Source organism: Felis catus, chromosome E2 (assembly GCF_018350175.1).
Source record: "Felis catus isolate Fca126 chromosome E2, F.catus_Fca126_mat1.0, whole genome shotgun sequence".
NCBI lineage: Eukaryota > Metazoa > Chordata > Mammalia > Carnivora > Felidae > Felis > Felis catus.
The window spans coordinates 18,380,861-18,398,498 of NC_058382.1; the positions used below are offsets into that span (position 1 = coordinate 18,380,861).

At 48.1% G+C, this 17,638-nt stretch overlaps 1 protein-coding gene and 1 long non-coding RNA gene across 9 annotated transcripts in view; one reads left to right on the top strand and one right to left on the bottom strand.

Moving 5' to 3' along the window:
• Positions 1–475: 475 nt before the first annotated feature.
• On the bottom strand, positions 476–12,532 carry LOC109494622. Its single transcript, XR_002149613.3, has 3 exons — positions 12,375–12,532; positions 2,819–2,881; positions 476–1,369 (listed from the first exon to the last, which is right to left on the bottom strand). It is a non-coding gene; the product is annotated as an uncharacterized LOC109494622 (long non-coding RNA).
• Positions 12,533–13,285: 753 nt separating this feature from the next.
• The window catches only part of ZNF792 (zinc finger protein 792), a 36,331-nt gene continuing 31,978 nt past the window's right edge, over positions 13,286–17,638 (top strand). For 7 of the 8 annotated variants that reach the window (XM_003997987.6, XR_006590791.1, XR_006590792.1 and 4 more), the window contains exons 1-3: positions 13,287–13,697; positions 16,875–17,001; positions 17,484–17,606. In XM_003997987.6, coding sequence (XP_003998036.3) covers positions 13,662–13,697; positions 16,875–17,001; positions 17,484–17,606 — 286 coding nt within the window. In that variant the 5' untranslated portion in view covers positions 13,287–13,661. Of the gene's footprint in view, positions 13,698–16,874; positions 17,002–17,483; positions 17,607–17,638 lie in introns of all 8 variants that reach the window. The other variant, XM_019818735.3, reaches the window with a different exon arrangement.

The following is a 17,638-nucleotide window of genomic DNA, read 5'->3' on the forward strand; positions in this document are numbered from 1 at the left end:
ATAATCAGTCACATGATCCATCCCTTAAAAAAATAAACAAATAAACAAACAAAAATATCCTTTCTTTGTCTCTTGGACCCCATGATGCCCAACAAAGCTTTTCTCTTAAGCCCCCCAACCTCTTTTAAGCTACGAGGCAGAGACTTGATTTCTCATTGTAATGTTAATATTTAACGTTCATCCAAGGGACTCACCTTTGAAGTTCCAGACTCCAACCTCACGCACTGTGCCCTCTGACAGCTTTGATAGATTACCAAGGTTTTCTTGACCCCTCAGAGCTCCCCAAGCCCTTGATAAGGGCTGCATGCAGGGACACACTCATTCACCTTCCTGACTCACTTTCGCTCATTCACATTCCTGACTCACTTTCGCCTAAAGGAATGGCAGGTGTAGGACGCCGCTGAGAGGTAGAGCCTTTAAAGGTGGATGTAGACCTCGCTATGTCTCTCTCTAAATTAACTCAAGACGATACCTTAAAAATGAGGTAATTTATGGTCTCGGACCTATTACTCATATATTACTTGACAAAGGGCTTCTGATCTCCACATGGAGCCCCTGCAGCACATCTATCCTACCCATAAAGAAACCTAACGGAAGGGGTTACCAGTTTGTCCAAGAACTGTGAGCCATAAATAAAATTGTAAAATGCATATTGTTTTTTTCCCAAATCGCAACACTCTCTTTGCTCCTATACCCTCTGACACTATTCATTTCGCCATTGTTGATACGCTCTGCTTTCTTCAGCAGACCCCTTTATCTAACTCCCAAATACCTCTTCACCTCGCATGGGAAAACCAACAGCATACCTGGATCGTCGTGCTCCAGGGATGTTCCAAAGTCCCCGCTTATTTTTGCCTGAATATTAAGTGTAAATCCAAAGAATCTAGGCTTCTTCTATAATTCAAGTCAATATCCGGATGAGCTTCTTTGTTTTACTAGGTTCAGTAACTCACAGACACTTGATACTTATTAGAAGCTCCGGCTTGTGTTAACCTTAAAAATAAAACTGTTAATTATTTTACCACAAAAACTGATTTATTCGGGAGCAGCAGAGAATTACAATTCAAGCCACGCAAGCTACAGCAAAACCACAAACAAGTCCAAAGCACAAAGGAGAAGTTGGCTCTTTCATAGAGAAAAGGGGGGTGGGGGACTTGGGAGGAGCTGTTGTAAACAAAAAGTCCATTGGAGTAAACCGGGAGTCGAAAGTGTAGTGGCTTTTCATTGGTTGAGTTGTGTGTGACAGTCTCTCATTGGCTAGGCTGTTGCTGGGCTGGGGGAAAATCTTTCTTCCTCTGCTGGGATTGTAAAGCAGGCTGCTTCTCTTTGGGAACGCAGGTCTGTCTCTTTTTGTTTGCTCTGCAAAGGGCTGTGAGGAATGGTACAGCGTGAGAGCTCCCCCTTCTGGCCTTCCAACTCCACTTTAAATGAGACTTTCTTATAAAAAAAAGATAACTGACATTTTCCTTATTCAGTTTCACATTTAAGAGGAGCATAAGGTTTCAAGGGGCAAAATACAACTTTGCGGTCCAGGTGCAATATTTAGAACATGGTATCTAACCCTGAGGGAAAACCCTTGTCCTCAGAACTAGCAAGACCATCCTTCATTACCTTCAGCCTGAAACCAAAAGACAGCTCTGGGGCTTTCTAGGATTACCTGGCTGTTGTAGGAAGTGGATTCCAAGTTTTTCTAACGTAGCGTCCCCTTTATATGGCATAATTTAGGAAACTATGCCTCACCTTCTACAATGGGACTCACTTTCCGTGATGTATTCAAATCCTTAAAAACTTCCCTTTCCTGTACTTCCACCTTGAGGCTCCCAAAGCATCCTTTGCCCTTCTCACTAGTCATTCATTCATGAGAGAGAAGGACATGCTTTAGGTGCTTTTTCAAGCAGAGGCCAGTTGGGTATTTTAGTCTCGCTCTGGACTGCGTGGCTGAAGCCATTTCTTGTTGTAGAGCAGTCATGGCAAGAGCAAAGTTGGTTCAGGCGACAACGGATCTTGTGTTAGGTATGTACCCCGTGTGCCCAAATCCTTCTCCTAACTGAAACACCGCATTTTTTTTTTTCACCTCTCATCTTGCCTCTCTTGAGATCCTTTTGCTCGCTCCTTCTCACATTACCACCCCCCGTTGTTCGAAATCTTAGCGTTGCTGGTCTTTTTCCTTTCCTGACTGGAGGGGACCCACGTGACTGCAAGGCAGCCACCTGAACTTAACCCTTCTGCACTCCGGCCTTTCAGAGCTTCCCCTAACAGACCCAGACCTCACCTTCTCTGTTGATGGATACTAGCTCCTCACTTCACAAGGAACATTTCAGGCAGGATCTGCCTGAATCTGTAGGTTTCCAGAACCCCATGAATATGAGTGTCAGCCTTACACCCAATCATCCCAGATAACAGAATTCATTCCAGTTGGCGGAACTTATGGTTCTCACGCGGGGCTGCACGTTAGTTAAGGATAGATAGGAGAATTAGTATCTGGACAGATAGCAGATACCTTTTGAGTTGGAACTATGGAACTGAAAAAAGGGAATGTCGTTTTAAATGGAGTTGGGAGGTCCCTGCGTGGCTCAGTCAGTTGAGCAGCTCACTCGTGATTTCAGCCCAGGTCAAGATCTCAAGGTTTACGGGTTTGAGTCCTGAGTTGGGCTCCACGCCGTCAGCATGCAGCCTGCTTGGGATTCTCTCTCTCACCTCTCTCTCTCTCTCTCTCTCTCTCTCTCTGCCCCTCCACTGCTATCTCTCTCTCTCTCTCTCAAAAATTAATAAAGTTAAATAAACTAAACTAAACTAAAATGGAATTGGGAGGGGGTACCTGGTTGGCTCAGTTGGAAGAACATGCAACCTTCAATCTTGGGGTCATAGGTTGGAGTCCCACCTGGGATACAAAGAAATAAAAAACAAAACTTCAATTTAAAAAAAGGGGGCCCCTGGGTGGCTCAGTCGGTTAAGCATCCAACTCTTGATTTCAGCTCAGGTCATGATCTCACGGTTCGTGAGTCTGAGCCCCACATGGGGCTCTGAGCGCTGACGCTGTGGAGCCTGCTTGGGATTCTCCCTCTGCCCCCCCCCCCCACTTGCGCATGCACTCTCTCTCTCTCTCTCTTTCAAAATAAATAAATATTTCTAAAAAGCAAGGTTCCCTAGAAATGAATAAATAAATAAGGCCGGAAGGGGGAACGCTCACGCTGTACCACTCCTCACAGCCCTTTGCAGACCCCACAAGAGACCTTCCTTGCATTTTCCCACAGGAAGAAGCCTGTTTTTACTACGCCAGCAGGCGGAAGGAAGATTTTCTCCCTGCCCGCCAACAGGGTCTCCTATGGTTTTGCTGTAGCTTGCATGTCTTGAGTTGCAGTTCTCTGCTATTCCTGAACAAGCCCATTTTTCTGGCAAAATAGTCAACAGTTTTACTTTTAAGGTTAGCGATACTTGATCGGTATTTATGACTGCACGTGGCACAGCAACTCAAAACGGGAAATGCGTGGCTGATCACTTCGAGGATTTATCGGCGCCAAAAGAAGTGGGCGTATTTAAAACAGAAACTCATATGGGCGATAAGATCCACAAGCAAAGGGGGAACTTGCTAAAGCCAACAGCTCAGAAACCTGCCCCCATTCCACAGCAGACAGAATGTTAAATCTCCTCTGCCTACGCGGATCAAAGCTTCCCCGCATAAGAGGGCTACTGCTTAACCACTGTTGCTAAATTTCTGCTGGAACAATTTTTCTCTCTCTGGGATGTTGCTTTTGCCCTGTCTTGACTGAGTGCATGAATGGATTATTAAATCTAAAATTGCAAAACTCTCAGAGAAACTTGGCCTTCCATGATCCGAGGTTTTATCTTCGGCTTTGATGACTTTCGAATCTCCACCCACATCAACTCTTCTTCTATGAGACACTTACTGGAGCATCTGTGAGAATTCCACACATGGCATGGGCTACAGAAGACTCTGGTCTGGGCATTTCAGACCTTCCCAAATATTGCAATGGACTGACTGACTATGCCCATGCCTTATCAACAGGTTAACACTGTTTTTCCTCCAGTCTTCCCATCTAAACTAGTCCACATATAAAAGTTGGGGATTTGGCTCTCTGGAAACCTCACTATCAAAAGATTAACCTTGAACTTCGTCTGAAGGGTTCATATATGCAAGTCTCGGTTTTCCTACCTGCACCCAAGAACGCTGTAGATCTGATTCTCCATCCCACACGTTTCTTGGCATATCCTCTGTCCACAATCACACCTGTAAGCTCTAAATATCCCAGAGTTTTTAAACTTAATAATAGACTTTATGTTTTTGAGGAATAGTTTTAGATTTACAGGGGAAAAATGAGCAGGTAAGTACAGAAGGCTTCTATATACCTCTCCCATATGCACATAACATCTTACATTATATGATACGTTTGTTACAATGAATGAATCAATGTTGATACATTATTATTAGATGAAGCCCATAGTTTATCCAGACTTCCCAAGCTCTTAACCTAATGCCCTTTTCATGTATCAGACTCCCATCCAGGATGCTGCATTCAGTTGTCCTGTCATTGCAGGCTCTGCTTGCCCATGATAGTTTGTCAGACGTTCCTTGTTTTTGATGAACTTGGCACTTCTGAGTAGTACTGGTCAGGTATACTGTAGGACGTGCCTCCATGGGAATTTATCTCATGATTTTCTCATAATTAGACTGCGGTTATAGGACTTGGGTAAGAAGATCATAGAGGTAAAGTGTCATTTTCCCCACACAATATCAAAGGTACTGTGCTGTAATAGGAAATATATTTGGTCTTTGTCTCTGGTCACTGAAAAAACTCCTAGAACCCACGGAATTCCCTGAGTGATGAGTGTCTGTTATTTATAAGGAGCCCCTTTTGAGTACACCCGAGTTTATGCTAGTAAGCTGGCTTAGAAGGGATCCCTAGACAACCTCGGGTTGGAACTGATCACCAGACAGATCAAGTGATTTAAGGTCGAAACTTTCAGCTCCAGCCATTGATCTCTGGGAAGAAAGGGGGGAGGGGGAGTATCACAGATTAAATTCTATAAAAACTCTTGAACAACAAGATTTGATGAGCTTCCAGGTTGGTGAACTCATCCACATGTCCGGAGGGTAGTGCACCCCAGTTTCACGGGGACAGAAACTCCTGCACGTGGGACTCTACCAAACCTGGCCCTACGTACCTCTTCATCTGGCTGTTCATCAGTATCCTTTATAATATCCTTTATAATAAGTACTTAATTATATACTTTATAATAAGTACTCACTGGTAAGTGTAAGTCAATGTTTCCCTGAGCTTTGTGAGCCATCCTAACAAATGATCAAATCCAAGGAGGAGATTGTGGGAACCTCTGATTTATAGTCAATCAGTCAGTGGCACAGGTAACAATCTGGACTTGGAATTGGCATCTGAAGTGGGGACAGTCTTGTGAGACTGAACCTTTAACCTTTAGGATATTGATGAGGGAGCATGAGGCAAGCTGAGACCCCGCAAACACCCTGCAGCCTCCCGCCTCGCCTCCGGTGGGATACATGTGACAATCCTCAAGCACTCCTGGCTGCCTTAAAGCTAAGAGAAGGAGAAAACAAAGGGCTAACTGATAGAGATCACAGTCCCGCAGGACATGAGTCTCCGTCAGTTTACAAACGTCTTAGTAAATTACAAGAAAAAGGCAATCTTATCAATAGCCTAACCTCCAGAAACCCATAGACTCAATTTCCTGGAGCCCTAACATCACCTTCCCCTCCATGGTGATGTAGGGAACAAAGGCAAGACAAAAATGTAATACAATTAAATTTCTTTGTAACCTGCAGCCCACTGACAAATATTTGAGATAGGCAGAGTAAAACATTCCTCCGATAAACTCCCAACTGTCTTGTCTTACCGAAAAACAATCTGTGAAAGAAAAAACTGATTACTGGACTTCATTAAGATTAAAAACTTCTGCTCTGTGAAAGACATCATCAATAGAATAAGAAGACAGGCTTCAGATTGGGAGGAACTTTTTTGCAAAAGGTGTATCTGATGGGGTGCCTGGGTGGCTCAGTCGGTTGAGTGTCCGACTTCGGCTCCAGTCATGATCTCACAGTTCGTGGGTTCGAGCCCCGCATCAGGCTCTGTGCTGACCGCTTGCTCAGAGCCTGGAGCCTGCTTCAGATTCTGTGTCTCCTACTCTCTCTGCCCCTCCCCCATTCACGCTTTGTCTCACTCTGTTTCTCAAAAATAAACAAATGTAAAAAAAAATTTTTTTTAAAGGTGTCTCTGATAAAGGACTGTGAGCTAAAACAAAGGACTATTAACAGAGAAAGTAAACAACCCAAACCCAATAAAAAATGGGCAAAAGATGAAACAGATACCTCACCAAAGAAGATATCCAGAGGGCAAACAAGAATATGAAGATGCACACGAGATATCATTAGGGAAACGCAAATTAACACAACAATGACATACCACTACCCACCTATTAGAATTGCCAAAATCCAAAACACTGACAACACTGAATGTTGATGAGTTTGTGCAGCAACAGAAACTCTCATTCCTGGCCGATGGGAATGCAAAACGGTCCATTTGCTTCGTAAGACAATTTGGCAATTTCTTCCGAAACGAAACTGACTCTTAGCCTACAAGCCAGCAAATGCATTCCTTGGTATTTCCTTGAAAGAAGTGAAAGCTCGTGTCCACACAAAAACTTGAACGTGGATTTTTATAGCAGCTTTATTCATAATTGCCAGAAACTGCAAGTCATCAAGATGTCCTCCAGTAGGTGAACGCATAAACTGTGGTACGTCCAGATGGTGGAATATTATGCAGTGCGATAAAGAAACGAGCTATCAAGCTATGAAAAGACTTAGAGGGAACTTGAATGTATATTCCTAAGTGAAAGAAGCCAATCTGAAAAGACTACATATGATTCCAACTATATGAAATTCTGGAAAAGGCAAAATTATGGAGGCAATAAAAAGTTCAGTGGTTACCAGGAGCTCGTGGGGGCCGAGAGGGATGGATGGATGAATAGATGCAACACGGGTTTGTTTTTTTTTTTAGGGCCGTGAAAGTGTTTTGTATGAAACTATAATGGTGGACACATGACATCATACATTTGTTAAAGCCCAGAGAAAGTGATGCAGGCAGGGCAGGTGCGATGACCCAGAGGGGGTCCCATAGGTCCAGCCAAGAGGGTGTTTGGCATTGAGCAGGATGGAAATCAAATGCAAACCAGCAGGAAGTAAGAGCAGAGTTTATTGAAGATGTAGTGAGAACAGATACAGACAGAGCATCTGGAAGAGACTCAGAAAGGAAAATAATGACTCTCCTGTTTGTTTGGGGTCTGGAGTTTTTACTGAAGAGTGTGGTCTGGTATACATGCCCTCTTGGGCATCCAGGACCTAGTCAGATAAGGACGAGTACCTGGGTGTCCTCCATAAGTCACTTATGCCCTGGTCTCGGTGTCTGGAGTCAGTTGTCTTGGAAACCTACATGAAACCCCACCTGGTCACCCCTTTAGATGTTAGCTATTTGCTAGAAGACTCCAAAGAAATCATTAACTCCTTGCCCTCCACAAGGAGGACATACAATAGGCATACATAAGCTGGGGTGGGGAGGGGGGGTGGTCCTCACAAGAATAGAAGCAGGAAAAGGAGTTTTTTGGGGTTTTTTTTGTAAATTTTTTTTTCAACATTTATTTATTTTTGGGACAGAGAGAGACAGAGCATGAACGGGCGAGGGGCAGAGAGAGAGGGAGACACAGAATGGGAAACAGGCTCCAGGCTCTGAGCCATCAGCCCAGAGCTCGACGCGGGGCTCGAACTCACGGACCGCGAGATCGTGACCTGGCTGAAGTCAGACGCTTAACCGACTGCGCCACCCAGGCACCCCTAGGAAAAGGAGTTTTTTAATAGGGTCCTTTCAGTCTCCCTGTCTCAAAAGTACAACACAGTGAACTCTAATGTAAACTGAAGGTTAATTTTGTTTGATAACGATGTGTCAATGTTAGTTCATAGATTATAACAAATGCACAACACTCTGCAGATGTTGAGGGAGGAGAACCTAAGTGCACATGTGCGGGAAGAGGTATAATGGGAACACTATACATTCTGTTCAATTTTGCTGTACCTAAAACTGCTCTAAATATACTGTCTATTAATTTTCAAAATTTAATCCTTTACCTTATGCCTGTTTGATAGTCTAAAATAAAAAAAGACAGGGGCACCTGGGTGGCTCAGTCGGTTAAGCAACTGACTTGGGCTCAGGTCATGATGTCATGGTTCATGGGTTTGAGCCCCACATCGGGCTCTGTGCTGACAGCTCAGAGCCTGGAGCCTGCTTGGGATTCTGTGTCTCCCTCTCTCTCTGTCCCTCCCCCATTTGTGCTCTGTCTCTCTCTGTCTCAAAAATAAATAAAATGTAAAAAAAAAAAAATTAAATTAAAAAAGACAGGAAATAACAAAGCGTTGGCAAGGACGTGGAGAACAAGGAACACTTGTGCACTGTTGGTAGGCATGGAAATTGACATGGCCACTGTGGAAACAGTACGCGGGCTCCTCAAAAAAATAGAAATACCGTATGATGCAATAATTCCACTAACTGGGTATTTACCCAAAGAAAAAGAAAACACTAATTTGAAAAAGATATAGGCACCCCTATGTTTATTGCAGCATTATATACAATAGCCAACATATGGAAGCAACCTAGAAGTCCACCGATAGATGAATGGATAAGGAAGATGTGGACAGAATATTATGCAGCCATAAAAAAGGATGAGTGTGTGCCATTGGTGACAACACGAATGGACCTAGAAGGTACTAAGCCAAGTGAAAGAAATCACATTGAGAAAGACAAATACCATACGATTTCATTCATACGTGGAATCTAAAAAAAAAAAAAAAATCCCAAATGGATAAACGAAAAGCAGAATCAGATCTATAAATACAGAGAACAAACTGATGGTTGCTATAGGGAAGGGAGATGGGCAAAATGAGTAAAGGAGAGTGGGAGATAAAAGGTTTCCAGTTATAGAATGATTAGGTCACAGGAATGAGGGTTGTAGCATGGGAAGTACAGTCGATATTGTGGTCACATTGTATGGGACAGATGGTAGCTCCCTTGTGGTGAGCGCAATGCATAAACTTGTATAATCACTACACTATACACCCGAAACTAGTGTGTGTCAGCTACACTCAAATAAAAAAAAGAATTAAGACGAATCCTTCAGGGACATATTGAACCATTAAAAATCTCTGACTGCTGGGGCGCCTGGGTGGCTCAGTCAGTTGAGCGTCCAACTTTGGCTCGGGTTATGATCTCGCAGTTTGTGGGTTTGAGCCTTGCATTGGGCTCTGTGCTGACAGCTCAGAGCCTGGAGCCTGCTTCGGATTCTAGGTCTCCTCCTCTCTCTGCCCCTCCCATGCTCATGCTTTGTCGCTCTCTGTCTCTCAATAATAAATAAACGTTAAGGAAAAAAAAAAGAAAAAGAAAAAAATCTCTGATTGCTAATCTGAATATTTATTCGATAGCAACTTAGTGTAAAAGTTGATGCATTTGGGTTCTCTGCTTTTCTTTGCCTCCCTTCTTCTTTACCCACTACTTTTTTTTTTTTAATTTTTTTTTTAACGTTTATTTATTTTTGAGACAGGGAGAGACAGAGCATGAACGGGGGAGGGGCAGAGAGAAGGAGACACAGAATCTGAAACAGGCTCCAGGCTCTGAACTGTCAGCACAGAGCCCGATGCGGGGCTCGAACTCACAGAGTGCAAGATCGTGACCTGAGCCGAAGTCGGCCGCTTAACCGACTGAGCCACCCAGGCGCCCCTTTACCCACTACTTTAAAAGTACTGTCTACTCATTTACAACCCCCAAATTTTTCTACTTTGGAAAGTATTTTCTTTGATTTTACTTATTTTATTTAAGCAAAAAATTACAAATAACTTATTTTAATCCATTAGCGCAGAGTTATAAATACCTTTACCTTCCTTCTAGACAATATAGGGAACTCGGAATATCCATCACTTTGTCCCATTTCGATTACTATGATTTTTATGGTATGCATGGCAATGCCATCATTCTAACCCCACAGGAGATAGTATTTCTGTTTTACACAGAGAATGAACAGTTGCATGAGCCCACAAACACACCCCTCTCTCAGATCCTCATTCCTTTCACCCTGAAGATTTCACCTGGAATCACTTCTCCTTGTTCTTAATTATAATCATTAGCATTGAGTTTTATGTGGGTTAATTTCCCATTAACCTTTTCTTTTTTGGCTTGAAGTAATCTTTTTTAAGATATCTTTTTTCTTGAGAGACACTTTTGCTATGTATAGAAATCTAGGTTGGTGGTAATTTCTTCAGCAGTTTGAAAAGATCCTTTCACCGTGTCCCTGAACCACAGCTATCTACAGGGAGTGAGAAGTGATAAGTAACCTATTTTGCTGTAGTCTCCTGGTATGAGGTTAGGTTCGGAGTGTAAATACTAAGATTGAGATTGAGGTGGTGATGGGATGGGGTTTTGGGTTGTCAGAGAAACGAGGGGCAGCAAGTGTTCATGCATAGGAGAAATACAAAATGAGTATTTGGTTACCAAACTGATGGATTGTTTTTGAAGCCAGTTATATTTGCTCACTGATCTCTTTTTCTCTTTCTGTACACCCAGCTTCCCTGACATTTAATTTGGACCATTGCAAATTAGTTTGGGGCAATGAAAAATGGACAGGTGTAACCGTGAAATTGCGTCTTCATTATGTCTTCATTTTGTGCCCCTTCCTGGTATGGCCTCCTTGGACCTCAGTTTTCACCTCTCCAGGATTTAGTGCTCCCTGGTGGGCTACAGGCCCAGGCGGTGGTGGGCTGATTCTGTCTTGATGAGGACAAGGGCCTCCAGCCAATGGACATCAAGCTGGGATGTCTTGCGATCATGTATTTGTACCTGGATCTGGCTGCTCTGAATACGACAGTCAGGAGAGGGGCAAGTTTTGGTTCCTGTGACAGTGATATTCTCTTTGACCAACCTCTACTTAGACACTTCTGAATTCTTTTCTCAACTAGGCCCTGGCTTTCAGACTTCCATGTTTCTCTCTGCATTGTCTAATTGTAGCAAGGACCCTAAAGTCAGTTTGACCAGAACTACCCTCCATATCGGATCACGGGTGATATCTGATCCAGTCCCTCATTCCCCAACACGCCCCAGGTCTGATCATCCTGACCTGCCTTCAGCAAGAATCTTGTTAAGTCGGTTCAGTTGGAACCCCTCTTATCCCCTGATGTATCCTCTTAGTAATTTCCCATCCCCTCCCTCCCACCTGCGCCTATAAATTCCTACTTTTCCTTGTTCTTCCTGGAGAACAAGGAAACTCTTGTTCTCAAACTCGTTCTCACTACAAACTCCTACTGCAGTGGTCCCTATACTTAACATGATAGGGCCTGTGAAGAAAGTCCGCCTTATCATTCTCAACAAGTGTCTTGAATAACTTTTTCTTTAATGCCTGAGAACCAGAGATGAGTAATGGTATCTCATCTTATGTAACAAATGTGAAACCATGTGAGTTCCATTGCCCACTTAGGCCTGAGGGCATCTAACCCTGCTGTTCTCAAATGTTGTCATGTGGCCTGTAAGTATCTGTCCCTTGTGCAGTAGGCCTGCCTGTAGTTGATGAAACTCTCCTGCATAATGTATTTCAAAGAATACAAAAAAATAACCAAATGGTAAAACGTGTGCTCTCATGTAAGCATTATCATCATTACCTCTGCTGCTACTTGCTGAATGAGACTCATTATTTTGACAAATAAGTTACCGTGCAGAGAACGGTCTCTGATTTGCCCTCTCACAGCAGGGTTTGTGACTTGTGATAACAATGATGATGATGAATCTTTTTAAAAACATTATTATTTTGAGAGAGAGAGAGAGCGACTGGGAAAAGGGCAGAGAGAGGGAGACATGATCTGAGCCAAAACCAGGAGTCAGACGCTTAACCGACTGAACCATCCACGCACCCCCATAACACTCTTAAGTATGCAGCAGTAAGCACACCCTGGGCCCTGTTACTTACCAAGACTCCTTTTTCTCAAATTGGAGTCCCCTGGACGGCTTGTTCACATGCAGAACGCTGGGCCCCACCCGCAAAATTTCCGAGTACCTAGGTTTGGGCTGTTGCCCCCCAAACGAGGATTTTTAACAAATTCCCAGATGATGCTAATGCAAATTCCCAGATGATGCTGAGAAGCACTGAATTAGAGCTACATTCCATGTTAGCACACAGACCCCGCAGATCAGGTGCTACCTTCAATTGTCAGTGTGAACCTGGGCCCCCCCAAAAGGTCTGAGAATTGCAGGACCAGCCTCTGTCCCCGCACGCAGAAATGGGTATCCCGTGATACACACCTGAGGGCGACTGGGACTTGGTTCCAGAAAGAGAAGTCTGGAGACAGCCCCGTTAAGAGGAAAAGCTCGCGCTCCGCTGTCACAGAGAACCAGCAGGAACCAGCGAGAAGCAGGTAACGGAGCGCGTGCCAACATCCCCCACCTCCACCCGGCACCGCCCCCTCGCATCGATAACCCCCACCCAGAGTCACCCCCTCGCACTACCCCCCCCAGACTCCCCCAAGTGCCACCCCAGCACCGCCCCTGCGCTCCGCCCTCCAGTTCCATACCACCACCCCGCACCGCCCCTAAGCACCACCCCCTCGCAGTGCCCCCCCGCGCCACTCCCAAGCACCGCCCCCAGAATCCCCCCCAGCACTCCACCCCTCGCTTCACCGCCCACAATGCCGCCCTCTCCCCAATTGCCGCCTCCTCTCACCACACCCCGAGCACCGCCCCCTCGCCCCTCCCAAGCAGCGGCCCCCAGCACCATCCGCAGAACCACCGCCCAGCACTCCCTCCTCGCTCCGCCTTCAACACCGCCCCCCTAGCATCACCCACCCGCGCGCTCTCCCCAGTACCACCACTTCTCATCGCCCCCAGCACCGCCCCAGCTCCGCCCCCTCGCACCGCCCCCAGCACCACTCCAGCTCCATCTCCTCGCACCGCCCCCAGCACCGCCCCAGCACTGCCTCCTCGCACCGCCCCCAGCACCGCCCCGGATCCGCCTCCTCGCACCGCCCCCAGCACGGCCCCAGCACTGCCTCCTCGCACCGCCCCCAGCACCGCCCCCAGCACCGCCCCAGCTCTGCCTCCTCGCACCGCCCCCAACACCGCCCCAGCCCCGCCCCTTCGCACCGCCCCAGCTCCACCTTCTCGCACCGCCCCCAGCACCGCCCCGGGGCCGCCCCCTCGCTCAGCCCTCCGGCAGGGCCGAGCGTGGGCGGGACGAGAAACGCAGGTCCTTGGAGGCTGAACCAGGAGTCCGCGCCTGGCGCCGGGCCAATGACAGCCCTTGAGCTCGGCGCCGCTTCGGGCCGGAACTTCCTGCGTTCCAGGCCAGCCAGTCCTAGCCCGGGCCGGGTGTGCGCGCCGGCGTCACTCGTGGCTTTTCCGGAGCCGGGGGCCGGGACCCTGCTCCGTGCCGCGCCCCAGAGACGCGGGTCCGCCCGGTCCGGCTGTGCCCCGCGTCCCGCGCGCCTGCACTAGCCGGGAGCCCGAGGGCCCGCCGCACCTGGGGCCAGGCGAGGGAGGGGGGCACTGGGGGCCCACTCGTCTCTGGCGGCTGCTCTGCGAGACCGGGTCCCGATGGCGGCGGCTGCGGCGCTCAGGGACCCGGCGCAGGTGAGTGCCCAGGTGTATGCTACGTTCGCGTGCCTCGCACCTGGACCGCGGAGGTGGGCCTTGTCTGTCTTCTGTCGTCTCCCACCTCTCTCCGGGTTTTGAGTCTGGGAGCGCTGGAGGGGAGCCACGCCCGGTCCGGGGTGCTGAATCCAGGCCGGCGATTATATACAGAGCGCTTCCCATTTCCGAAATCTTAGGACGCGAGGAAGGGTTTTCTAGGCACGGGAATCGGCGTGCACAAATGCCTGGAGGTGAGATTGACCTGAGTGTTCGGAGAGCAGCTGGGAGACAGTGAGCCCCGGAATGGCGGGCTGAGGAGCTTGATCTCTATTCTGACTGTGTTGGGAGCCATAGATGGGTTAGAGTAAAAGAGGAAACACCTGACTCGGGTCTTGACAGGCTCCCTGTGGATGCAGAGTGGAAAATTGACTTGAGGTAAGGGTGGAGGCAGGAAGACCAAGGAGTCCGCTATTGCAGTAGTTCGGATAAGTAGTGCAGGTGGCTGGAGGTAGAAATGATGGGGTTCTAGATCCGCCTTTTAAGTCAGGCTGACCAGATTTTCTGATGTGGAAGGTGAGAAGGAAAAGGGGTGGTTTTTGGCTTCAGCAGCTGGAAGGATGGATTGCCATCAACTGAGATGGGGAGGTTGGGTGTAGAAGGAATATTCAATATAAAAGTAGAAGTGAGGCTTTGGCCCTTTTGAGCTCTGATGTTCTAGAGACGCCTGAATGGAGTTGAGTGGGCAGGTAGACACCAATTTTGGTGTTTTGGTGAGGTATAGTTAAGGTTATGAGAGACCGAATACACAAGAGGACAAAGGCTAGACCATACATAAAAATAGAATTCTGACCCACAACCTGCAGGGACCTGCCCAGGAAACCAACCTCTTTATCTACAATAAACAACCCAGGAAGCAGCCTGCTTAAATTAGAGTTCAGGAAGCCAGATTGCTATCTCTAGTGACAATCCAGGAACAATAGCTTCTGTAACAACTGCCCCCAAATGACCAGGGCTTGATTAATAACTGACAGCTTCTGTAATTTTTGTCCCCGCTTCCACCTTGGGACCAAGGAGAGAAAGCCAAATATGCACCCCTAACCCATCACATAGGACGCCCCATTTCTAGTTAGCCTGCCTGCCGCTTCCCCGTGCCCACAGCCCCCAGTCAGGGCACATCTGAAGCCTTCCCGTTTCCTCTATAAAGCTTTCCCACGCCTCTGCCTGCCTTCGAGGTGGCCAAACATAAGTGATGGTAGCGCTCTCCCTTGCTATAGCAAGCTCAGTATAAATACCTTTGCTTGGGGCGCCTGGGTGGCCCAGTCGGTTAAGTGACCGACTTCAGCTCAGGTCACGATCTCACGGTCCGTGAGTTCGAGCCCCGCGTCGGGCTCTGGGCTGATGGCTCAGAGCCTGGAGCCTGTTTCCGATTCTGTGTCTCCCTCTCTCTCTGCCCCTCCCCCGTTCATGCTCTGTCTCTCTCTGTCTCAAAAATAAAGAAACGTTAAAAAAAAAATTGGTTAAATACCTTTGCTTTTCTTATTTGGTTGCTCTTTGTTTATTTCCACAGTTAAAATATCTAAAATGTGGCATCTGGTATGTGGACGAGGGTGTGGTTGTGTGTCCAGTTCAGGAGGGTGAACTTTCAGGTCATGGTGGCAGTGACACTAGAGGGAAAGAGGAAGGTGGGGCCTGAGAACTGAGAACAGGGGACTATGATTGGCTTGTTTGGCATTATAAAGACAGACATGGGGACACCTGGGTGGCTCAGTCAGTTGAGCATCCAACTTCAGCTCGGGTCATGATCTTGTGATTCGTGAGTTCAAGCCCCACAGGGGTTCGCTTCTGTCAGCCTGTCGGCACAGAGCCTGCTTGGGATCCTCTGTCCCCCTCTCTCTGCCCCTCCCCCACTTGCGCTCTCCCCCAAACAAATATTTTTTTAAAAAGACAAACATGAAGAGTAGCGCTCATGGTGGTGGGGGACAGCTGGTGGGCTGTGTAAGGAGGGAGGAGTCTGGCAGGTGGTGTGGATTTGGGTGGGATGGGGAGGCTCAGTAGTAATGGAGCTGTTGTTACACTGAGCCCTGGGCTGTGCTTATTCACCCCTTTGCAGGCCTTTGTAGTGATCCTTGATGGGGCCTCGAGGTTTTCAGTTGGGCTGGGGAATTAGCTCAGGGGCAAGTGGGGTCAGCTGGGAGAGCCACTAGACCCTGAGTGGGTGAGAACCAGAGTCACAGAGTATGACTGATGAAGGGACAGGATGTGCCATACCGAAGTGGAGGAGGCCCAAAGGTATCTGATGTCTGTGTGGTTCTGCATGGCTTAGATTGAAGCCAGAAAAGGGCCGGGCGGGGAGACCTTCAAATCAACGGTCTGTGTTGCCCTTGGCAGTGGGAGCCACCCAAGGGTCTGGGTTGTATTTGCTAAGAATTTCTGGATGCCATGTGCAGAGTGACGTGTGAGGGTCCTTGGAGGTGGCTATGATGTGGGCTTGGATAGGGGAGGGTACAGTGACAATAGGGATACAAGGTGCAGTCCAGGACGTGTTATGTGTATAGGAGTAAGTGTGAGGGGCACCTGGGTGGCTCAGTCAGTTAAGCGTCTGACTTCGGCTCAGGTCATGATCTCACAGTTTGTGGGTTCGAGCCCCATGTCGGGCTCTGTGCTGACAGCTCAGAGCCTGGAGCCTGCTTTGGATTCTGGATTCTGTGTCCCTCTCTCTCTGTCCCTTTCCCGCTCACACCGTCCGTCTCTCTCTCTCTCTCTCTCTCTCTCTCTCTCTCTCTCAAAAATAAATGGACATTAAAAAAAATTAAAAAAAAAAAAAAGGAGTGAGTGTGAGCTGTTGGCCCCAGGGGCCTGGTACTGGGGATTAAGGGAGAAGACTGAGTCCATGTTTGTATGTGGAAAGCCTGAAGTTGGTGGCATGGGAGGGGGCCCACAGAAGAGGGTGGGGCCCTGCACTTCAGGCCCAGAGCTTAGCTGGTGTCTCGCTGCTCCCCCGCCTGTGGGGGGGCTGACGCGGGTCAGGTGAGGCATGAGAAAAGAGCTGACATCCGTGGAACCAGGGCCTGGGATCTCCTCTGAGTTGGGAAGCTGGGGAGGTGGGGGAGCAGGGGACAGACAGGGAGTCCTGAGGAGAGAAGCTGATCATGGAATGGACTGTCCCCATCATGGCAGGGCTGTGTGACCTTTGAGGACGTGACCATTTACTTCTCCCAGGAGGAGTGGGGGCTCCTTGATGAGGCTCAGAGACTCCTGTACTGCGACGTGATGCTGGAGAACTTTGCACTTATAGCCTCGTTGGGTAAGGCCTTCGCACCCACCCGGTGTCCCGGGCCCATTTCTGCCTGTCCCCTTTTCCTTCCCGTGGCCAAACCATGGGCAGTGCTTCCTTCCCCACTCTCCCGGGATACGTGCTGCAATTTTCAGGGCTAAGCTGTGTGCAGGGTTCCCCTCCCCTCCTGCCCCCCCACTCCCTGAGCAGCCCCAATACCTGCTGCCCCAAAACCTTGTGGGGGAGGGGCTGGAATGAGGAATCTTGTAGGCAGCCCAGTGGACCCCGGCCAGCTTGGTCAGCGTCCACCTGGGTGACCATTTCCTTCGGCTGACGTTTCCTAGGTCCTGACTGCTAGGAATTCTAGGCCCTGCTGTGACCACTGGGATTTTCCGGCCATACCTCCCCAGTGTGTTCTTGTTTGTAATATTTCACTTTCTTTCCTGTGGTCTGTCAGCAGGTAGTTCACCTGGCCAAGTGCTGGCCACTCACCTGCCCCGTCTTTCCCGTAGGACTTACGTCTTTCAGGTCTCACATAGTTGCCCGGCTGGAGATGGGAGCAGAGCCATGGGTGCCTGACAGAGTGGACATGACTTCGGCCATGGCAAGAGGGGCATACAGTGGGCCCGGCTCTGGTGAGTCGGGGATGGGAGCGCGTGTGACGTCA